The sequence below is a fragment of the Typopeltis vanoorti genome, chromosome 4, assembly GCF_054136105.1.
Source record: "Typopeltis vanoorti isolate ZY-2024b chromosome 4, IOZ_Tvanoo_1.0, whole genome shotgun sequence".
Taxonomy (NCBI): Eukaryota; Metazoa; Arthropoda; class Arachnida; order Uropygi; family Thelyphonidae; genus Typopeltis; species Typopeltis vanoorti.
In genome coordinates, this window is record NC_143552.1 from 126308194 (window position 1) to 126333969 (window position 25776).

Below are 25776 nucleotides of genomic sequence, written 5' to 3' on the forward strand. Positions count from 1 at the left end.
TTTTTAAAGGAGTGATTTGTATGTTATTTGTTTTTCTTTTATTGAATTTTCTATATCTGTGTTCCAGATTTTTAATGTTTTTCTTTTTAATATTTTATTTTTCTTTCCAAGTACTTCAGAACTACTTTATAGATAATCTGTATTAAAGTTTTCCATTCTTCTATATCTTCACCAATTTGGGCTTGTCTTAGGTAATATATTAGTTGTGATTGATATAGCATTCTAATGCTTTCTTCTTGTAATAGATATACCTTGTATACTTGTTCCATTTCTTATTTTTTCTTATTTACTTCCTTTCTCCATTTTGCTAGTATTTCTATTTTAGAGACTACTAAGTAATGATCTGAAAAAATTTCACTTCCTCGGTAAACGTGTACGTCTCTCACTCGTGGAGCTTCTGATTAGTAATGATATAATCAATTATAGATCTTGTTCCTCTGCCATTCCAAGTATATTTATTTATATTCTTTTTTCGAAAAAAAAAAGTATTCGTAATTTTAAAATTATTGAAAGTACAGAAGTCTAATATTTCTTGATCATTGTTGTTCATGCAAATTTCTCCATATTTTCCTAAGACAGTTGGGATTAGATTATTTCCAACTCTAGCAATAAGATTGCCTACTATTAATATATAGTCATTTTCATTACATTCATTTAACTGATTTTGTAGTTCTTCATAAAACTGTTTGAAATCCTCTTTCCTACTTTCTTCAGGGACATATACTCCTATGTTATTTAAGTAGCTTCTATTTGTTTTTAATTTAACTGTTATAATCAGATCATTTACAAAATTGTACTTTTCTATTCTATTTTTCCATTTATTATCGATTAAAATGACCACATCACTAGAAGCTCTGATGTGTTGGTCCACACCTCTGTATAGCATAGTAAAATGATCTATATCTTTTGTTCTGTTTAATTTCTTTTTTTTTTTCTGTTATCATGGCTATATTAATACGTTTAGTTTTTAGTTGTTTTACTAATTCTAATTCCTTTGTTGTTATTATTATTATTATTATTTTCGGGCTACTCCAGGGAGTCCTTAGACTCATCGAGGGAGGCCCTAAACATCATGTCCACACAACTATACGACATTCTCACAGTATCTATCATACCTTGCCTTGAACTCGCTCACTGTCATAGCACCCACAACAGACTCTGGCAGCTTATTCCACTCATTTACCACTCTAAAAGTAAAGAACCTAGCTCTGACACCACTGCTAACCACACTCTTGCCCAGCTTCCATAGGTGTCCCCTAGTTCTCCCACCACCAGTCCTGATCTCAAAAATATCCTCTGAATTAATCTTATAGAATCCTTTTAGAAATTTGAATATCTCAATCATATCTCCCCTTTTCTGCCTATCAACCAGTTTCTGCAACCCACAAATCTTCAACCTGTTCTCATATGGTTCATTCCATAGACCTGCTGTCATCTTAGTCACTCACCTCTGGATCCTCTCCACCTCCTCCCCATCGAGAAGGAACCGAAGTGACCAAATCTGGGCACAGTAGTCAAGATGAGGTCTTATCAAGGCTCGGTACAGAGGTACAATAACTTGCTTGTCTCTGCTCGTCAAGGTATTTTTCAACAACCAAGTGAGTTGATGAGCTGATTTAGCTACTTTCGCAATGTTCCCCCTAAACTTCATCTCCCTATCCACCAACACTCCCAAGTCCCTGGCCCTCATCAATCTCTTGGAGTACAGTTCCACCCATGTGGTATACTGCTGCTAATCTTTTCACCCCAAAATGCATAACCTTACATTTTGTCACATTAAATTGACATCCATTCTCCTTAACCCAGAACTCCAATCTATCCAAGTCATCCTGGAAGACTTTGACATCTTCTGCATTCACTATTGCCCTCCCCAACTTTGCATCATCAGCGAACAAATGAACTGTTCCACTTAGATCCTTCCCTATATCGTTAATGAACAGATTAAACAGCAGTGGTCCAAGAACAGAACCCTGCGGCTCCCCACTAGTCACAGGCCGTCTTTTGGACTCCACTCCTGAATAAACCACTCTTTGATATCTCTCCATCAACCACCCATCTATCCATCTCACCAACCCTATATCCATTCCCATATGTTGTAGTTTATGGATTAGAATTCCATGTGGTATCCTGTCAAACGCCTTTGCCAGGTCCAGCAGTATCACTGTAAACCCATTTCCCTTATCCAGTTCAGCTGTCACCTTGTTATAAAACTTGAGCAAGTTACTCAGGCATGATCTACCCTTTACAAAGCCATGCTGTCCCCTGTACAGTATCTCATTTTCATCAATCCATTCCTGTATTTTTCTCTTGATTACTTTCTCCAAGACCTTGACAACAACTCCTGATATGCTGATCGGTCGGTAATTTGCAACCATAGTCTTGGATCCTCCTTTATGCAGTGAAACTATTTTCCCCTCTTTCCATGCCTTCGGGACTAAACCAGACCCGAGACTCAGATTAAACAACATGGTCAAGGGCACTGATAATTCCTTAGCCTCTTCACGCAAGACCCGTGCCGGTATACCATCCAATCCCACAGATGTATTCACATTAAGGTTCTGTAATAGACTATTCACTTCCACTTCATTCATCACAATTCCCGTATAAACTAATGGCTCCTTCATTTTTTCAATGTCACCAGCTGGATGATATACTTTTGCAAAGTGCGCGCTCAGTAACTCCACTATATCGACTGGTTCAGTGACCTCCTTACCATCGTCATTCCTTAAAATCATTTTGCCTTGTACAGTTTTTTTCTTGCTTGCAGCATATTGAAAGAACTGTTTGGGATTCTCTTTTGCTTGCATAGCTAGTTTCCTTTCATAATCGGCTTTTGCTGTTTTTACCACACTCGTTACCCTTCTGGCCTGCACTTTATACCGTTCATGTGCCTGCAAGTCACCCCTTTCTTTAAATTTCCTCCACAGTTGTTTCTTTTTTTTGCAGCTCAAGCTTAATGGTTTGCACATTTATGTTTTGCACATTCCACATGGCTACTTTTAAAATGTCCGAGATTCCTCATCAGTTACTTTTATCTTTATTTGGTTATTTTCTGTTGTTTTAGTCCAATGAATTTTCCAGTTTAAGCATCTGAGTTATAGAATTTTTTACTTGGTAAAAAAATTACAGCCTTACACAAAACCCCCAACCTTGGATGACCAGAGTATCTCTCTCTCTCTCTCTCTCTCTCTTAGTCTAGCCTCTACCTCTCAACCTGTCCGGCTAGGGAGTCCCTACCAGTAGCTTAGCTACTGCTAGCATAGCTCTTGAGGTCATTAGTGCACACAAGCCTCCTTACTGCATCAAGGTAGAGATACAATTAAGGAGAGTTGTTATTATTATTATATCAACCTGCATGGAGTCAGCTTTCTCATCCTGGGAGGTCCATTTAACTAACAGTTTATTTATCATATTGAACCTTAAACTCCTTTACATGCTTAGCATTCATAATGCATTCTACTCATTTGCTCAATAACCACTCTCTGTGTAAAAAATCTACTCCTCACACTCTTTTTCCCTATATATTTATATAACTATTGGGAATAACCTCTAGTTCTTCCCTTCTCACTTGCCACTCTTTCTATATAATCCCTGCTGGATTAATCCAATAAAAGCCTCTCACTAGTTAAATGTTCAAGTATATCCTTTTTTTGCCCACCTGCCAAACTCTGCAATTTACATTCCCCCAATCGCTCCATATAACTAATATTTCCAAGTCCTGATATTGTCTTGGTCACTCATCTCTGGATCTTCTCTACTGTTTCCATGTCACAATGAAAACTAGGCACCCACATCTGAACACAATAATCCATATGTAGTCTGCTGATCAGTGCTTTATACAGTCTGCCAGCATACTTATTATCACAGCAGCAATATGACGTTCAGTCTTACAACACTTGCAGTGTATCCTCTAAACTTTAGTCTACACTCACTTTCCATATTTCAAATATCATACACTTGCAGGATATCCTCTAAACTTCAGTCCACTGTCAACTCACCTTCCATATCTCGAATGTCACACACTTCATAAAGCGTAGTACACCAATACAGTAAACACAGCTTTATATCTATGTACTTCAAAATTCAACACATTATTAATGCTAAAACTACAATCTTCCTACTTATTTATCCAAACTAAAAGTCTATTCAAAATCTTCTGAAGGAAATTAACATCAACAATACTTGTTATAATTCTTTCCAACTTTGCATCATCAGTAAATAAGAGAACATTCTCAGTCAGTCCACATGAAACATCATTAACAAACGAGTTAAACAGAAGAGACCCAAGAACAAAACTCTAAACCACACCACTGTTTACATTCCTTTTTTGAGACACTGGCCCATTATATCACTTTCTAGTATTTCAGTGGGCCAGTCTTTCTAACCAGTCTAATATCCATTCCCATCTTCTGCAGCTTGATGTAATCTATCAAATGCTTTATAAAGTCCAAGAAAATCACTGTATATGAATATCTCTTATCCAGCTCATTTGTCATGTTATCATAAAATGCAAACAGATTACTAAAAGACCTATCCTTAACAAACTCATATTGACCATCATAAAAAATCCTTTGTCAATCAATCTAATCCTGTTCTCTTCCTAACCAGTTCAGGAAGATCTTAATTACAACTACAAATATGGAATGATCTATAATTAGAAACATCTGTCCTAGAACCATTCTTGTTGAATGATACTATTTTACCTTCTTTCCATTCCTTAGGAACCTTTTCCATTGTAAGACTTTCATTAAATAATCAGGTCAAGGGAATACTAACTCATTTGTACATTCCTTAAAAATGTATAATGATACCTTATCCATTCCCACAGCCTTGTTAACATCTAACTCAATCAATACGTAATGCAGCTCTGATTGTTCCGTTTGTAATTCTCCTATTATTTGCTTCCCTTCTACATGAGGGCGCTAGTGGGTCAAGCGCTACGAACGTGTTTTGAAGAGCTCCTGATTCAGATAAGTTTTACTAGGAATAATTAAGTATATATGCGTAATTGTTTAAGTAAGAGCGGCTGTAAACGTTGTACGCTACCGATATTATTAGTGTGGGGTTTTTTTCTTGCTTAAACTAAATACGAAAACGTTAATATTAGACCTAGTAACTTGCAGAGAAAAGAAAAAAAAAAAAAAATGGCGGCGGTCAGTCGGTTCGTTAAGTGTGAGGTCTGTTATATGTATTCCTTCGATTACATAAATGATTTGTGGATGTTTAGTGCGGATGGAAGAAGGGTGTGTGCAAAATGTGACCTGAACGAGGAATTGATAAATGCGAATATGAAGTTGATGACAGAAAGTGCTAGTACCGATTGTGTCGCGAGTGCATGTTTGAAAGAGAAGGATGGCGAGCAAGACAGGCGAAAAAATGTTAAAAAATCAGGAAAAAAGAAAATGAGCGATTTGACAACCGTAACGGATGTTAAAAGGGACGAAAGTGAGGCGGAAAGAAACGAAATTGAGAGAACGAATGAAAGTAGAAATGGCGTGGTGCAGAAATCGCAAGTAAAAAAAATCGAAAGAATGAATGATAGTGAAAAAAGAATGACTGATGGCGAAAGTTGGACGCATGTTGGAACGAAAGTACTGAACCAAAGAAAGATGAATGACAGTAAAAGTGAGAAGAATGATAGCGAAAGTTGGACGCATGTTAGTTCGAAAGTACGGAAACAAAGAAAGATATGTGAGAGTGAAAGTGAGAAGAATGATAGTGAAAGTTGGACGTATGTTGGACCGAAAGTACGGAAACAAAGAAGGATGAATGAGAGGGAAAGTGAGAAGAGGGGGTCGAGAGTTAGAAAGTTAGAAAGATTTAATGATAGAGTGAATGTGTCGCGAGGTTCAGAAGGTGAATTGGATTGGATGAAGCAAGAAATGAAATGGATGCGGAATGAAATTAAGAGAATTCAGGTCAAAACTATTAAAATAAATCATGATGGCATGAAAGAGTTAACAAAAGATGAGCGAGTGGCGTTGTATGGCAACTCCATTATTAAAGGTGTGCTAGAGGATAAAATGCACAAGGTATGTTTTCCAGGCGGTAAAATGAGTAGAGTGATTGAGGCATTGAATATGAGGCGGGAACGAGCAAAAGAGTTAATTGTATTAATTGGTACGAATGATTTGAGAGAGAACAAAGAGCATGTCAAAATGAATGTCAGGAGACTGCTTGGAAATATGAAGGAGAATAGTGTGACAGGAAGGGTGGTCAGTGTGTTGCCTAGGTATGATTGTGGTGAAATGAGGCGGAGAGCAAGGATTATGAATGATATTCTGGCTGAAATGTGTGAGGAGATGGGAGTACAGTTTGTTAATGTGTGGAATGAGTTTGAGGGACGAAGTGAGCTGTATGGGAGCGATGGACTGCATTTGAGTGGTTATGGTGTGAGTCGCTTGGAGAGACTGCTGCTGGAAGGTAGAGAAGTGAATAGAGAGAATGAATCAGATCGAGAGGGGAGTGATGTGGAAGAGCAGGAGAGTAAGACAGGAGAGATTGAAGGAGTGGAAATGAATGTGGAAGTGAGTGGTATGAGTATAGAAAATGAGAGAATGGGTGTGCAAGAGGAGCAGGGAAACGGGGAGGCTCAGGGTGGACAGGGATACACAGCGTGAGAAAGGTGGATGCTCCAAGAGGAGGTGAGAGAATGTGTAGGCAGGAAAGTAATGGGATGATCAGGGATCAAAAGGAAACAGATGGAATTGCAAAGGGTTCTAAAATGAAGAAGCAGAAAGGGAAATGGCCCCAGTCCAGCATGGAGAGATCACATCGAGTGAGTGGTATCAGTGGAACTAGCTGTAGATCCAGAAATGAGTTGTTGTGTTTGTATACCAATGCTAGAAGTATAAGAAACAAGGCGGATGAAATGGTTGCACTAATTGCGTCTGTGCACCCAGAGATTGTCGGAATAAGTGAGACATGGTTAGATGAGGATGACATCCTGACAGGAATAGAGATGGAAAGGTATGATGTGTTTCGTGAGGGTAGAAGGGGTAAAAAGGGAGGGGGAGTGCTATTGATGATAGAGAAAGAGTTATGTCCATACAAGGTAGAGATGCAAGAGGGAAATGGGGCCAGTGGTTTTGAGGCAGTATGGTGTGAGATAGAGGTGAATAGAATCAAATACTTGGTGGGATGTTGTTATAGACCTGGTAATGTGGATGGTGGTGATAGTGAAATGTATAGTCAAATAAGCCAAGCAAATAAGAAAAGGGTGATCATTATGGGTGATTTTAATTATGGCAATATAGACTGGAATGAAGAGATAGCAACTGGAAGTAAAGAAAATTAGTTTCTTGAGTTTTTGAGGGATAACTACCTCAGACAGTATGTAACAGAGGGCACAAGAGGATTAAGGGTCTTGGATTTGGTCATCTCATCGGAGGATGTAATTATCAATGAGGTATCAAATCATCCACCAATTGGTGAAAGTGACCATGAGGTGATTACTTGGGTGGTTGCCAGCAGTGCAAGGACCCCTGTGAAAAAAAGGGTATATGTGGAACTACAAGGGGGGTGATTATGAAGAGCTCAGGAGAGAGCTTGCAGGTGTAGCATGGAATGAGGAGTTAGCTGGAAAAGAGATCAATGCAGCTTGAGGGATTTTCAGAAAATATTTAGTGGATGCAATGTCTAAATGTATACCACGGGTGAGAAGGTTAAATAAGTTAGGTGTGAGATGGATGAATAAAGAGATTAAGCATGCAATATAGAGAAAAAGGGCATTGTGGAGGCAGCATAAGAGAAGTGGAAGTAACCAATTTCATGAGTTCTACAAAGACCAGGCAAGGAGAGTGACTTGGTTGGTGAGAGTAGCTAAAGAGAGGTATGAACAGCAGTTAGCTAATGAAGCTAAAAAGAATCCTAGGGAGTTCTTTCGATATGTAGCCAGCAAAAGAAAGAATGATTATGAAAGGATGACATTGATTGGAGAAAATGGTATGATGGCAGCTGTTGTGGAAGATGTCGTGGAGATACTTAATGAGCAGTTCATAAAGGTCTTTCAATCTTGTGAATGTGACTTCTTGGGGAGATTGAGAGCAGTTGATGATGGAGAGGAGAGACTGACTGTAAGTGAGCAAGAGGTGTTTGGGGAGTTGAGTAAACTAGATGTAAATAAGGCTGTGGGACTTGATAATATATCACCGCGTATTCTGAAGGAATGTGCCAGAGAGTTGACACCTGCCTTGACATATTTTTTTAATACGAGTCTTGCACTTGGTCAAGTCCCTAAAGAGTGGAAGGAGGGCAAGATTGTGCCACTTCATAAAGGAGGTGATCGAACTCAAGCATCAAACTATAGGCCTATCTGTGTGTCAGGTGTTGTGGTTAAGTTGTTGGAGAAGCTTGTGAGAACTAGGATCCAGAGTTGGGTTGACAACAATGGTATAATCTTTGATTGACAGCATGGATTTGCTAAAGGGAGGTCGTGTTTTAGTAATCTACTTACTTATTACAATAAAGTGACTGCTTCATTGGACAGAGGAGAAGGATACACAGTAATATACTTGGATTTCGCAAAAGCTTTTGATAGAGTACCTCATGATAAGTTGACAGTCAAACTAGAGCAGATGGGGTTGGATATTAGATTAGTGCATTGGATTGGAGACTGGCTATCTGATAGGTATCAACAAGTTGTGTATGGGGGTGCAATATCCAGGAAAAGGAAAGTCACTAGTGGAGTGCCTCAGGGATCTGTTTTAGGGCCATTACTATTTAACTTGTATATTAATGATATTGGCGAAGATTTGGATGGAGATATTCAGTTGTTTGCAGATGATGCAAAGTTGGGACGAACCATAAAGAGTAGTGAAGATGTTGTGGCCTTGCAAGAATACTTGAATAAATTGAGTGATTGGGCAAGCAAATGGGGATGTGAGTTCAATGTTGCAAAATGTAAGGTTTTAAAATTTGGAAAACAAAGATTGGATGCAGAATTTATGCTTGGTGAGAATATATTGTTGGAAGTAGACGAAATAAGAGATCTGGGAGTGATAGTGGATAAGGATCTAAAATTTAGGGGACACATCGCCAAAATTGTGAAGACAACACAAAGACTTCTGGGAATGATGAGGAGAACACTGACGTGTAGAAGTAGGGAGATTCTTGTTCCATTGTATAAGGCTTTGATTAGGCCACACATGGACTATTGTGCCCAGATTTGGTCACCTGGTTTTCAGAAGGATGAAGAGATGTTGGAAAGGGTCCAAAGGCGACAGACTAAGGTAGTTTCTGACCTCTGGAATGTCGAGTATGAGGAAAGATTGAAAAGATGTAATTTGCAGAGTCTAGTGGAGAGAAGGAAGAGGGGAGATATGATAGAGACCTACAAGTTGGTAAGGGGTTGTTATAGGATCAATGGTGGAGAAGTTCTACAGCGAATAGTGGGAGATCAGGGGAGAACCAGAGGTCATCCCTGGAAACTATATAAAGAGCGTGTGAGTAGGGGAGTGAGAGGCAGGTTTTTTTCGTGCAGAGTTGTGAATGATGGGAATGCCTTGCCTGAGAGTGTGGTGTCTGCAAGGAGTTTGAATGTGTTTAAGACCCGGTATGATGAGATGTGTGTGAGATAAAAGGACCTCCTAGATGAGTCTTTGACTCCATGAGGTCTTGTTTAATAATAATAATAATAATAATGTTGCATAGCATCATTTAACGTTTATCTTCTAATATCTTTTCCCATGCTACTTGCCCAATTTCACTGTTTATCCATTTCATTTTTACTTATTTATTTACTTAAGTCTTAGTATGCAGGTTATCACTGCTTGTGTCAGATGCTTCCTAATCAGTTTCCATGCTCTCTTAATCTCTTTTCTGCAAAGCTCATCAACCCTTATCCTGTAATTGTTGCATGGGATAGAACATAGTGAGAGAGAGAGATGTATTTTCAGGGAGGATCGTACGCTAATGATAGCAGAAGAACAACAATCAACCATTGTGGAAGTTCAGTAGGGAGGTAAGGTTATAGAAGGCAGCTCATTTTAGTTCTTTTGTGAGACATTAGCTAACTGGACACAATATATAGTTGGTCAGTTGCTACTGTAAACTAGGAGATGTATATGTCAAGTAGTTATTATGGGGAACTTCATCTATTGGAACATAGGTGGGAAGGAGGAAAGGCAGGAAGGGAATGGATTTTAGAAAGCTACTTATAGATAAATACCTGACATAATATGAGGATACCTGAGGATTGAGAGGACTGAATGTGTTAACATCAGAGGATTTGTCCATGACTAAGATAATTACTTTCCCTTTGAGTAGGAAGAGTGATCATTCGGTCTTGGCATGGGAGAAAACTAAAAGCATGTGAAATTTTCAGGTAAGAATGGTTTTATGTGGAGCAACAGATCTAGTGATTAAGACAGATCCAGGAGGCAGCTTGGAACATTACCATGCCATAAGAAACTGCGAGGGGTGGTTGTGAGCAGTGCATGGAAAATAGTCAAGCCCTATTTCAGAGTAGTAGTATCAGAGTGCTTACTCAGGATCAGGAGGATAAATTACGGGACAGCACACATTTGAAAGAGGTGTCTTACCTTAAAAATTTGCTCAATCTCTACAACATTATTATTATTATTATTATTATTATTATTATTAAGAGAGCGACCTCCAGGAAGTCAGAGACTCATCGAGAGAGGCCATATACTACCCACACACACCAACTATCATACTTATTCTTGAATTCATTCACACTGCTTGCACTCACAACATCCAGTGGAAATCCATTCCAATCAAGCACCACCCTCTGAGAAAAAAATCTAGCCCACACCCTTTCTTAACGGCCTTCATTCTCAGCTTCCAAGGATGCCCTCTCGTCCTTTCCCCACCCCTCCATAAATTGAAAAATTCCATCATTTGAAATCCTGTATGATCCTTTCAGAAGTTTGTAAGTCTCAATCATATCACCCCCCCCCTTTCTCCTGTTTGCTAGTATCTGCAGTCTACAAATTCTCAATCTGTCTTCATAATCAGTATTCCACAACCTTATATCATTTTAATATTCTCCTTTGTACTCTTTCCAGTATATCAGAATCACAATGGAACCCAGGAGACCAGACCTGCACACAATAGTCCAAGTGAGGTCTTATCGAGGCCTTGTAAAGAGGCGAAATAACATCCTTATCTTTATATGTGAACGTTCGTTTCAGCATTGCAATTATCTTTTGAGTTGTATTTGCAATCTTTGCCACATGGCCCCTGAACTTCAACTTCCTATCTATTAACACTCCAAGATCCCTAACCTCATCAGTTTCTTCTAGCCTAATCCCACCAATATAATACAACATTGGATATCTAATCACTCCGAAGTGAATGACTTTACACTTACTGACATTGAATTGACATCCATTTTTCCATGCCCACAATTGCAGCCTGTTCAAATCATTCTGCAAGTACTGCATATCAGCAGCATTCCTTATTACCCTATCTTTGCTTCATCAGCAAATAGCTGTATGTCACCTGTTAAATTCTCCCCGGTGTCATTAATGTACAGATTGAGTAACAGTGGACCAAGCACTGATCCTTCTGGTACACCACTTGTTACCTTAAATCTTACAGACTCACATCCCCCTTATATAACTTTTTGATATCTATCAGTCAGCCATCCTCTTATCCATGCTAATATTCTATAATCCAAACCCATTTTTCCCAATTTATGCAACAGTCTATCATGCTCTATTCTGTCAAAAGCCTTAGCAAAATCCAAAAGTATTATGGTGTATCCATTCCCCATGTCTAGTTTAATGGTAACATTGTTATAGAATGTGAGCAGGTTGCTAAAACATGACCTTCCCTTAGTAAACCTATGTTATTCATTGCAAAGTGGAGATTCACTGTCAACCCATATAGTGATACATGTTGATTAAGGAAACTAGGTACAACAGTGTTGTGCTAGATTTTTTAAAGGCATGCATGTAAACATGTTGCCACACAGTTTCAACAGAAAGTGGAGCAAATGGGGATAGATATGCAACTGGTAACATCTAAATAAAATAATGGCTGATGAATAAATATCAAGAAATAATAGTATATCATAGAATCAAATTGAGGATAAAAAGTGACTTGTGATGTTCTGCAAGGCTCATTAATTGATATTGGGATATCAATATCTGGTTACCACTGATAATATTAAGCTAAGGAAATTTTGTGACATGATCTAAATTGAATGATAGTTTGAGGAAAGGATAATTGTTGCTGGTTCAATATGGCAAAATGTAAGGTTATACAACTTGCAGTGAAAAGATTACTTATATAGATGCAACTGGACTGGAAGAAATTGATGAAGCTTGGTATCTGAGGAGGGGAGATGACAGTGGATAGAGAGTCAAAGTGGGCAAAATAGTCCATAGGAGCATGTGGATGTGATGCGCGCGTGTGCACACACGCACACACACAGATAAGGAAGCATCCCTTTATATGACTTTGGTATGGCTCATGGACTTCTATATAAAAATTTGGCACCTGGCTTTGTTGGGGATGTGTTGGAGAGGATACAGAAGTCATTTACCAAGATGGTAAATGGTATGTGGATTGCTATTTAAAACTGATTGCAGATTTGTAGGTTATAAAGTTTAGCTGATGCAGAAAAGTGATTGTCATTACTAAGCAAGAATTTAACCGCAGAGGCATAATTTTACGTGGTCGTGATGATAGACTGAAATGGATATCTGAGACGTATAAGGCCTATAATGCACTCCAATATCCACTTTTATTTGCCGATGATTTTTGACAAACACTGCCCATCATATTGCGTTAAACCAGGTTGGATGAAGTGAATGCCTGCCTTAAGAAATCATCACTATGGCATGATATAGAGAATTTTTTTCTCGAAATCAATATGTGTGCTCACCTACATAGTGGCTCTAATACACGCAATGATGAAGGACAGCAAAGAGATGGAAAAATTATATTAACACACCTAAATATTGGGAAAATTGTCTGAACTGTGGATGCAGTGTCATGCAGTGTCTACCCATATATTGAAAACATAACAGAAAAGTTACTGTTTTAGTTCAGGGAGAGAGCTATCATTGCACCTCAAAAAGACGGCATGTTAATAATGAATGAGCTGGTTCTTAATAGGGTTATTGGATCTGTTAGTGTTTACAAATCAGTAGATACTCCTGTGGATGTAGATGATGCAGTTCATTTTCCCATAGAATTTTTAAATTTTAATCCATCTGTATTTCCTGGTCATGAAATTAAATTGAAAATAGGTGTTCCTATCATGTTACTCTGAAATCTGCAACCCCCCAAATCTTTGCAATGGAACTAGGCTTCAAGTAAAATCGTTGAAACCAAATTAAAGTCCCTTAAATATGCAGGTTTAGATTTAAGAGGTGAATGTTTTGGACATGGGCATTTATATGCAGCATGTTCTCAAGTTAGCAGTCCTGAGAATTTAATTATTTTTGTCGAGGATAATGAAACTTCTAATATTGTTTACAAAAAGATGTAACACTTTAGTGCAGTGAGTCAGCTAAAAGTTCTGGAAGAACCCTGCCCTATTGACCAACATGGTAGTTTTTCAGGCTACTTCAGATCTCTAAAAACGAATTGCAATATTGAATGAATTACAACAACTGGAAAAATCCACGATCCCAAAAGGTCTACTCTGGCTCAAAATTTCCCAGCCAAAACCAACCTGCCCTTTTCATATTACCTCTCTCTCTCTCCAAACTCTGTTAACTACTCTGACCTCCTCAACTCTCTCTCTTTAAAGTTTGATTTTCTACAGTCAAAATTCCCCAATATTGAGGTCATCCTGTGGTCATCCTTCTTCAGATGTTGACAACTCACACTGGCTTCCCTTCAGTTTCACCAGTCAAGCAGACAGGGATGCTGAGGTGTTTGCCATGCAATTACCTTTCACAGATCATCAATCTACCTACTGGAAAACCTGACAATCCCATCCAATTTGCCAACACTTGATCTTTTCTTGTTAGGAAGAGATCAACACACTTGATCTCTTCCTAACAAGATCTCCTTCCAAGTATACTGTGGATGTCAGTTCTCCTCTTGGTAACTCAGATCATAACCTGATACAAGTCTCTTTTGCCACAAAACAACCTCCACCCACTAGTTCTCAGTCTTGCATTCTTTGGAACTACAAGGATGCCAAATGGGATGACCACCATGACTTCTATTCCTCCTCCTCCCCATGATCCAAATACTGCTTCATTTCTTCTGACTAAACATGTATAGATTGAATGATAGAAATCATTTTCACAGGAATGAAGACTTTCATCCCTTATTCCACTCCACATTCACAGCCACCAACCAAGCCATGATTCTCAAAAAAAATGTGCCAACTCATTAAAAGAAAGAAAACTCTGCATACCACAATTAGCTCAAGACCAAAGCTCCAACTGCTCACTCTGCCTATAATGCAGCTTTCAGCAGCTGTAAAAGAATCATCACCAGATTCAAATAAGACTTTGGAAGGACAAATGCTGCAAACTTGCCTGCTGCTTAAATGTTAATCGCTCCTTCTCCCTTGTCAATGCCATTGGACACAACTTTTGCCTGCTCAGGTTTCTGTCACTCTTACATCCAAATGAAGAGACTTTTAATTATTCCTGCATTGATGACCTGGACAAAGTTCCCTCCACCCACAAGAACTGCTCTCTCCATGTCACCTAGTCCTTCACCAGAAAGAACTCCAAAGAATCCTTAATAACCTAAACACAAACAAGGCATATGGTCCTGATGGTATTCCACATATTGTGGTAAAAACTTGTGCCCTGCCCCAGAACTAACACCTGTTTTATATTGCTTCTTCAATCTGTCCTATTCAACTGGTATCTACCCTACAATATGGAAATAGGCCACATCCAGTCCATCCCAAAGAAATGCGATTAAAGCCACCAACAAACTGCTCTCACTTCTTCACAAAGAAGTGAGAGCAGTTGTGTCCAATTGCTCTCACTTCTGTTCTCTCTAGTGAAGAAGAAAGCCATCAACAACCAACTCTTGACTCACCTAGACCTACCACCTAATCAGTAACCAGTAGTATGGATTTCATCACTTGCAATCTACAGCTGATCTAACTTTCACCACCCACCTATGGACTCAAGCCATGGAAAAATTTGGAGAAACTCACGTGGTTGCCTTAAACATCTCAAAGGCATTTGATCAGGTTTGGCACAGAGGCCTACTTAGCAAACTGCCATCCTCTGGTCTGCCTTCCACACTCTGCAACTGGATTGCTAACTTTCTCACTGGTCACTCACTACATGTCATGGTGGACAGTTTCCTCCTACTCTTTCTCCCACTCTCTGATATATAAACAACCCACTCTCACAGACTTCCAATCCTATTCATAGCTGTGCCGATGACAGTATGCTCCATTCCTTCTTTTCATTTGACAAACCTTGTAGTGCTCAAGTATTAGAATTCTAAAGCTTCACCATAACCAGTGGCCTAAACTCTGATCTCCTTGCTATATCCCAACATGGCAAGGACAACCTTGTAGACTTCAATGCCACCAAAACTCAGTCCTGTCAGATATCTCACAAGAAAGAGCTTGCATCCCTCCCTGTTACCTTCAAGAATACCCAGATATCCAGACACAATCATATTTCCCTTCTTGGACTAACCTACACTTCCAATCTTTCCTACTACAAACTCATTTCAACTATAACTTCTGCAGCTGCCAAAAAATGTGCACTTTTTCACACAAGACACTACTTCACACTTTCACAGCTCTATAGAAATAACCAAATCCCAAATTTGCCTAACCATGGCATACTGCTCCTGTATTTGCTCTATAAGATTGCTCTATTCTATCCAGAAAAGGGCAATCAGGCTAATTAATGATCCCTCTCTCTATCATATACCCATTTCAATTCTGCTCTCACAGATGTTCAGTTTCTGCCTTGTGCCTTATCTACAGGTACTTTCAATGACAGTGTTCTGCTGAATTGGCCACTATTCTCTCCACTTTTCTCTAAAATCATTAGGACAAAGCTACTGCTAATCAAGATCCTTTTACAGTTTATCTTGAAACTCACTGAACCAACTTCACTGCTTCCTCTTTCACTCCATTTACTTCTGTTCTTTGGTACACCCTCCCCCACTCTGCCTTTCCCAAAGAATACAACCTTCAGCTGATCAAACTAAATGTGAACAGATTTCTCCTTTCTTCTTGCCCACTCCTATCAGCAATATTGCATCATTAAACCCTAACCAATCGAGCCTATAATCTTTGTTCCGGTGGAATCTCTCTTTCAACTGAACTAATAGAACTAATCTGGTTATAGGTTTTGTAACCTTTCATGTGTGGTATAATATTTATTATTATTGTTAGACACCTCCAGGGAGTCCAAAGACTCAATGAGGGAGGGCACCTGCTCTACAACTCTCCATCTCCACTACTCAACCTCATCCACCCACTGCATCATCTACACCAACGCCATCCACTGTCACCACCACCACTAGTATTTTCACAGACAATTACAAACATCCATGCCTATGGCAGGATTCGAACCCACAGCCTTTTGGCTGGAGAGCAGATACGCTAACCACTTGGCCAACCAGGAAAAAAAAAGTTATCGTGTTTCTCCGATTTGGACTTTTTACCACTATTGCATAGTAGTTTATTTGATCTAATATCACATGACATCTCAAATAAGTAATTTGCTCTGTATACTACTATTAATTTTTTTTTACAATAAGAAAAAAATAGGAGTTATCTTTTTCTATTTTCCATGTATTTTAACTTTTATTTATTTATGTTGCTTTTTTTTTTCTAAATGCATTGTTCTGGTATCCATGTGTTAAGGCTTAATTGCTGGGAGGACTTCATGTTGGAGGTTTAATGGATTATTGACAGCACTAGGAAAGGATTAAAGAGAATTAAAACCACCACCACTCCTATCAGCAATATTGTATCATTAAACCCTAACCAATAGAGCCTATAATCTTTGTTCCAGTGGAATCTCTCTTTCAAATGAATTCGACCATAACACAACACTTTCCTGTCCAATAGCTACAGTGATTCAGATTTTAAAAAAAATAATCAGTTCTTCGTCTATCACATCAGAAGGATTTCAGAAATGCTATCACCATCCCTTACGCCTGTGGCACATCAGAAAAAATAGTCAAGTTTAAAAAAAAAAAAAATGCAACCTCTACATAGCTTTTAAGCCCCCCAAGAAACGTGCTACCCTTATCCATTCTAAAGATCAGCTCCCTCCTTTCTCAGTGCCTGGAACATATAAAGTACCCTGTTCCTGCAATTTGGTTTATTTGGACAGACAAGTAGATCAGTGACTATCCATTTAGATCAGTATTTTCCAATGTTTCTTGGATCATGCTCCACCTCAATGCCTCAAAGATTTTGATGTCCCCCCCCCTCACCAACAATGGTGAGTGTTTTAAGTATATCAGTGATGAGATGATGAATGCAAAATCATTTTCTAATTGCCACCCAAAATATTCAAATTGCCCCCTTGTGGGACATATGCCCCACGTTAAGAAACACTGATTTAGATGAATACAGATTGTATATCTGCAATCGCGACTATAGTCAATCTGGCCTTGAAGACTATGTATTAGATATAACTCACTGGATATTCTGGAAGAAAACTACATTGCTACAACATAGTAAATTTAAAAATAAAAGACTATTTTGGGAATCTGCAGCAGCACTTTGAAATTAATCTAATATAAACAAATATGGATGCATAAAACTTCCCAAAATTTGAGAAACAATAATTTTCAGAGGTCCCAGTTTACATCCTAGGCCACACAACAAACATCCATAGAGGGTGCACCATCTAGATAGGACTTAAGTGTCACCCAGGTGTTTCATTAAGTATTGTATTGTCTTTGTGTGTGTGTGTGTTACAAGTGTTATTTGTACTCCCTGAAGATGTCTCAGTGACTGAGATGAAATATTGAAAGCATTAAAATTAGTTTTTAATCCTTTCCTAGTGCTGTCAGTGCATTAAACCTCCAACAGGACACTGTTCTGGTATATACCATTTTATGTTGCTGTTTTGACATGGCCATTTCACTGCAAGATTAGCTTGATACTAAATCATTTTGAGAATTGAAAGAGGAAAGTTTTGCTTTAACAATATCTGCTTATATTTTATGAATGAGCTTGACTTGTGTATAATGATAATTTTGGATTAGCGATATATTGAAGGAATTTGACAGATCATTGCATGGTATTTACAAGTTGATTGCCCAAAAGATATCAGAAAGCTGCATGGGCAGGGGTTGCATAGTATCCAAGAAAAGAAAGGCAACCAGTAGTACCTTCTCTAACCCATTTATGAACGGGTTAGAGAAGCGATAAATTATGTGACTGTAAGATAGTTGTTATGGGCTGTAGAATCAGTTAATTAAAAATTTTGTCTAATAATTATCTAAGGTAGCATGAATAAATATTATCATTGAATATGTCATTGTAGTGTTTGTTTTTCAAAAAAAAAAAAAGAAAAAGTGAATGAAGGAGAAGATAAGCTAATTATTGCGAATGCTCACAAACCAACACATGTGTGAGATGAAATGCCATAATTTTTCCCATCAAAAATACAAAACCAATCTTGAACGCATTTGGTTGTAGTTACATGTATAAAGTATGAATTTAGATCATTCATAATTTTACTGTTGTCATTATAGATGAATGTAAGTCTCCCAATGGAAGTCCAGTAATAACTAGTTGAACAAACTCTTTCAAGGTTTAAAATTTATTTTTGAGATTATGAAAAATGTTAAAAGTTATGTTTATAAAATATCAACATGACTTTAAATATATGTGTAATTAAAATAACAAAAAAGCCAACCACTTCAATCACATAAATAATTTCTTTCTTCTTTCTTTTTCAGTATATGTATTATAAACAGATGACCAAGGCTGCCCAAGTTATTCAGTCGCAGTTTCGAAGTTACTGTGAACATAAACGATTCAAGAAAAGTCAGGATAATAGTAACAACAACAATAATAATAACAACACACAAACTAACAGTGTTTCATTATCTCCATCCATTAATTCCACAAATACTACTACTGGCTCGACTATTACAATTATACCAAATTTCTATAAACCAGAAGGGGAGAGAAGGCCGAATTCCAGTCGTGAGGGCACACCAACATCAATTCTCAAGTTAGTTTGCTATTTTTTTTATTTTAAAACTTGACTTCAGATCTATGGCTTTTTATTGATTATGCACCCTTCTTGTTCACCAATTCACATCAAGCCCTACACATCTGTGTGTTAGGGTGTGTGGTGTGAATCAGGTCATGAATTAAATTTTTTTTTTTTTAATAATCATTTGAAAAGCATGAAAAATTTTTTATATAATACAGTAGTTTAATAGTGCAGATAGACAGGTTGAAAGTTAATGATGGGGAAAAATTAATATTGAATTATATGTAAATAAAAATTTTAAGAAATAATGGGCAAGTTTTGCTACCTTAATATCTTACCAGATTTTTCAGGATTAAGAATATAGTGATAAAAATAGTAATTCAGAAAAACCTTTAATAATATGAAATGTAGAAATAAAGTCTCTTGCATATTGTGCAAATGGTATGTTTGTCAACAGCGTTCTCATATTGCTTTCAGGTGATTGTGAGAATGAATAATACCTAAGTTATTACTTGTTAAGAAATATTTTTATTCACCGCTTCGTGAATTCTCTTTTTGACCAATTTTTCCAGTTTGCAAAACGCCTGAGATACTGATTGGTCTATAATTTGCTGCTGCAGTCTTAGAACTTCCCTTATGTAAGGGAATTATTTTGCCCTCTTTCCACTCCCTTGGAACTCTACCAGAGCTGAGATTTAAATTAAACAGTCTAGTCAGAGGCACTGCCAGTTCCCTTGCACATTCTCGGAAACCCGAGTTGATATTATTATTGGTGTCTAGGCTAGCTGGTGAACGGACGTGCTATCGGAGAGCTCCTGAGAGATTTGTGTTTTTTGTTGATTTATTGGTGTTTTGGATTCAATTTAATGGACTTAAGTGTTTAATTTTGGTATATTATTGGAGCTTTATTAGCGTGGTTAGTGTACTAAAGTGTTTTATAACATAATCTATGTCGGGAAGTCGCCGCTAGATGAATTCGTAATGTGTAGTGTTAGTGCAAGCTCCAGATAAGATAAGTATCATTTTCAGTTATCGATACAAATTACTTAATATTGTGTAGTTTTGTTTTGTTTGCCTTGCGTATTTTAGTGCGTCTATTTTTGGTGTGTTATAACGTATAATTTGACAAAACACGTTACAGATAAGTATGGCACCTGTGCGAAGGAAAATGGCGGCCAGTAAAGAAGGTTCGCCATCGTTATCAAAGAACGGTAGCATAAAAGAAATGAGTCAGTGTACTAGCTGTGAAATGTACGCTTTGCGGAGTGCGGTCGGAGTGTGGTTAGATGATAATAAAGGATTGAATGTGTGTAGAAAATGTAGGGAGAATGCGGAATTGAAGTGTATTTCGGATCGTGAGTGTGATATTTTTGTCAACCTTCAGAATGAAGGAAATAGGGATATGACAAGAAACGGCAAGGTTGTACATGAAAATTGTGAGAGTGTGAATGTAGAAAGTGTGAATGATAGTATAAATGGTTTCTCAGAGAACAAAAAAGATGAGATAGATGCATTGAGTGAGATCGCATTGTTGAATGGTGCGATACAAAGGGCAAAACAGTAGCTAGAGCGTATGAGCAAAAGTCAACTGAATGAACCAGCTAATAATAAAAAGTATGACAGGAAAGGCGTATGAGTGTGAACATGAACAAAATGAAGGGTAGACTGCTGTATGGAGACTCGTTAGTACGAGGTGTGTTAGTAGAGGATTTGACAAAATTGTACCAACCTGGTGCGACCATAAAGGATGTAACTGAGTCTATTAGAGAGCAAAAGGAAAGGGTGAAAGAAACGATTGTTGTGGCAGGTACGAATGATTTGAAAGGAGATAAAATGGAAATGATGGAAGACCTGAATGAATTGTTTGAGGTAGCAAAAGAAAAGAGTGACAGAGTTAGAATGATTAGTCTTTTGCCACGGTATGACAGTGAAATGTTTAAAAGGAGGGCTATAATTGCAAATGACTTTATGCGTGGGTTATGTATGACGAGTGGTGTGGAATTTGTGGATGTGTGGAATGAGTTTGATGGGCAAAAGGATCTATATAAGATGGATGGCTTGCATTTGAATGGTTACGGTGTAAGAAGACTTGAGAAAGTGTTGCTGAATGTAGTGGATGTGCAAATTCAGGGAAACTAGATTTGTTAGGGGGGGGGGGGGGAGTATAGATACAGTCCTTATGGAGGCAGTTGAATGTAAGAATGAATATAATATGCCAGAGCAAATAAGGACAACAAATCTGAGTGGGATAGTTAATATAAGGAATCAAGGTAGGGTTGGGGCTAATGGGGGTCTTAAATTCATGTACACTAATACTAGGAGTATTAGGAACAAGAAGGAAGAGTTTTTGGCCATGGTTGGCACTTCCAGACCACAGGTTATAGGTATTAGTGAAACATGGCTGACTGTAGATGATATAACTAGTGGGATTGAATGTGATGGGTATAGTGTGTTCAGGAATGACAGAGAGAATAAAATGGGGGGAGGAGTATTGTTGATGATAGCTGATGAGCTACAGCCAAGGAGAATAGAAGTTGAATTGCAGGATAGAGAAAAGAGCACATTTGAGGCCATTTGGTGTGAGATTGTGGCTAGCAGAACTAAATATACAATTGGGTGCTGCTATAGACCAGGTGATGGAAAAAATGGTGGTGACAGTATGCACAAGCAAATAGAAGAAATGGGTGGAAGGAGGGTGATTATTATGGGAGATTTCAACTATGGTTGCATTGATTGGAGTGAGGAGAGGACACACGGGAGGAAGGAACTGGATTTTATGCGGTTATTAAGGGATAACTATCTGCGACAGCATGTAATGGAAAATACTAGGGGTCAGAGAGTGTTTGACCTAGTAATTACATCTGAGGATTTGGCTGTAACAAATATGACCACATTGCCACCAATCGGTGAGAGTGATCATAGGGTCTTAACTTGGGAGGTGGCTAAAGGTGTAGAATTTTCAATTAAGACAGGGTACATGTGGAATTATCGGGCTGGAAAGTATGACAAACTTAGGAGTTTGATTGGTTCAGTGCCATGGCATGTACAACTGCAAGGACTAGAAGTTGATAGTGCATGGGAGGTAGTTAAGAAGTGCTTGCATGAAGCAATGGCTGACTGTATACCTAGAGTCCGAATAATAAATCAAGTAGGGGTTAAATGGATGAATAACACCATTAAACTTGAGTTGCAAAAAAAGAAACAACTATGGAGGGAATTTAAGGAGAAGGGTGACCGGCAGGCACATGAACGGTATAAAGCGCAGGCCAGAAGGGTGACGAGTGTGGTAAGAAAAGCAAAAAACGATTACGAAAGAACATTGGCCATGCAGGCTAAAGAGAATCCTAAACAGTTTTTTAGATATGTAGCAAGTAAAAGGAAAAATGTACATGGCAGATTGATTTTAAAGAATGCCGATGGTAGGGAGGTAACTGAATCAGTTGAGATAGTTGAGTTACTGAGTGAGCACTTTGCAAGTATATATCATCCAGGTGGTGACATTGCAGAAACGAATAAACCAGTAGATTATACGGGAATTGTGGTTAATGAAGTGGAGGTGAGTAGTCTATTGCATAACCTCAATGTCAATACATCTGTGGGATTGGATGGTATATCAGCTCGTGTTGTACGAGAAGCAGCTAAAGAATTGTCAGTACCCTTGACCATTTTGTTTAATTTGAGTCTCGGGTTTGGGTTAGTCCCGAGCGGGTGGAAAGAGGGGAAAATAGTTCCACTGCATAAAGGTGGTTCCAAGACTGCTGTTGTAAATTACCGACCGATTAGCATATCAGGAATCATTGTCAAGGTCTTAGAGAAAATAGTCAAGAGGAAAATACAAGATTGGATAGAAGAAAATGGGATACTGTATCGGGGACAGCATGGTTTTGTGAAGGGTAGGTCATGCCTCAGTAATTTGCTCACGTATTATAACACAGTGACGGCTGAACTGGATAAGGGTAATGGGTTTACGGTGATTCTACTGGACCTTGCCAAGGCCTTTGACAGGATTCCACATGGAATTCTAATCAGTAAATTGCAGCATATGGGAATGGACATAGGGTTGGTGAGATGGATAGGAGGGTGGTTGACGGAGAGATATCAGAGAGTGGTTTACTCGGGAGTAGAGTCCACAAGACGGCCTGTGACTAGTGGTGTGCCACAAGGATCTGTTCTTGGACCACTGCTGTTTAATTTGTTCATAAATGATATAGGAAATGATCTGAGAGGAACAGTTCATTTGTTTGCAGATGATGCGAAGTTGGGTAGGGCAATAGTGAATGCAGATGACGTCAAAATTTTGCAGGATGATTTGGATAGATTGGAGGTCTGGGCTAAGGAGAATGGATGTCAGTTTAATGTGGCAAAATGTAAGGTTATGCATTTTGGGGTGAAAAGATTGGCGGCAGTTTACTGCATTGGTGGAACCGTGCTCCAGGAAATTGATGAGGCACGAGATTTAGGAGTGTTGGTAGATAAGGAATTGAAATTTAGGGGACACATTGCAAAAGTGACCAAAACAGCTCATCAAATCACTTGGTTGCTGAAGAATACGTTGACAAGCAGAGACAAGCAGGTTATTGTTCCTCTGTATCGAGCCTTGATAAGACCCCATCTAGACTACTGTGCTCAGATTTGGTCACCTAGGTTTCTTCTTGATGGGGAGGAGGTGGAGAGGATCCAGAGGCGAGTGACCAAGATGATAGCAGGTCTGTGGAATGAACCGTATGAGAACAGGTTGAGGATTTGTGGGTTGCAAAAATTGGTTGATAGGCGGAGGAGGGGAGATATGATTGAGACATTCAAATTACTGAAGGGTTTCTATAAAATTGATTCAGAAGATATTTTTGAGAACAGGGCTGGTTGTGGGAGGACTAGGGGACATCCATGGAAACTGGGCAAAAGTGTGGTTAGTAAAGGTGTTAGAGCTGGGTTCTTTACTTTTAGAGTAGTGAATGAGTGGAATGCGCTCCCTGAGTCTGTGGTGGATGCTGTGACAGTGAATGAGTTTAAGGCGAGGTATGATAGATACTGTATGAATGTCAAATAGTTGTGATGAATATGATTTGGGGCCTCCCTCGATGAGTCTGACTCCCTGGAGTTGCCCGTAATAATAGTAATAATATTTTTATTATTATTATTATGCGACACCTCCAGGGAGTCCAAGGACTCATAGAGGGAGGGCATCTACTCTACAATGAACCACAACTACCATCATCATCAACATCAATGCCATCTACCGCCCACCATCACTACTATTTTCACATACAATCACAAATTGTCTGTGAAAATACTGCGGGATTCGAACCCGCAGCCTTTTGTCTGGAGAGCGTATACGTTAACTACTCAGCCAACTAGGCTGGCATATCCCATCTAATCCCACAACTGTATTTATAGTGAGATTCTGCAATATCTAAGAACCTAAAAAAATAAACACTTATTTATAAACTGACCATAGATATTTAATTCGTATGTATGTTCGTACAATATTGCCTACCGGTTTCGCTAAATGACTAGCTTTCTCAAGGCTTGCACAGTACAAAAAAAAAGTAAATGCAAAAAAGGTTTAAGAATACAAAAAACGTTAGTACCTGTTAGATAGCAACGCGTAATATGATTATTCACGTACTGTAGTTCTGTTGGACGGAGAGAATTAATTAGATTTTTCAAAGTATCGTTCAGTATGGCCCCTTGATTTCTGTTTAGATTGCTGCCTGTATGTAGCACTACTGCTGCTTTGAATAATCGATGTTTGTAATCATTATCTACTTAGGGCATAGAGCTGTTATCCCAGTCTATAGTGTGGTTTGAAGTTGAAAGTGATGTGCTAAACTGGAGGTGATTGTTCTGTTGTGATTTACATCGCCAACATGTTCTTTCTGTCTTATTTCTAAACTCCGTGAAGTTTGTCCAATGTAGGAAAGACCGCACGTGCATGGAATATTATACACACCTGGATATTTATAAAAGGGAACACTGTCCTGATGTTATGTTAAAAGCCCATAACATCAGGGTTGTATTTAAACCAACCCTGATGTTATGGGCTTTTAACAATCTTGCAATTTTGGTGGAAGTTGAGCCCATAAAGGGAATGACTGCTGTTGAAATTTGCTGGGAGACTGTTCTTTCTTGTTGGTTATCTTTGTATAGAAATTTGTTGATGATGTTTCGAGGATAACCATTTTGCGATAGTGTTATAGCGATTTGGGACAGTTCTGTCTGAACTTCTTCTTCGTTGGAGATTAAGTTTCTGACTCGATTTCTCAACATGTGGATGATGCTCTGTTTATGTGACCTATGATGGTTTGAAGAATAATGTAGATATCGTCCAGTGTCTGTAGGTTTTTTGTAAATAGACAGTTTGAAATTGTCACCTTGTCTTTTAACTAGTATGTCCAAGAAGTGTAGTTGTTTGTTGTTTTCTACTTCTAGAGTAAATTTGATTTTATTGTGGAGTGAGTTGATTTTATTGACAAACATATGTAGGTTTTCCATGTTGTCCTGCCATATGATGAAGATATCATCCACATATCTCCACCATATTGATGGTTTAGGAGTAATTAAAAATACAAACTTATTTAATACTGACCATTTACAAACATCTTACATTATAGCCTATCAGTTTCGCCAGCAAACTGGTAGGCTATAATGTAAGATGTTTGTAAAACTGTCT

The 25776-nt window shown here is 38.4% G+C and overlaps 1 protein-coding gene across 3 annotated transcripts in view; it reads left to right on the plus strand.

Moving 5' to 3' along the window:
• The window catches only part of LOC150107659 (calmodulin-binding transcription activator 2-like), a 790456-nt gene that overhangs the window by 709209 nt on the left and 55471 nt on the right, over positions 1-25776 (plus strand). For all 3 annotated transcript variants that reach the window (XM_090391992.1, XM_090391993.1, XM_090391994.1), the window contains one exon: positions 18844-19121. In XM_090391992.1, coding sequence (XP_090248118.1) covers positions 18844-19121 — 278 coding nt within the window. The remainder of the gene's footprint in view (positions 1-18843; positions 19122-25776) is intronic.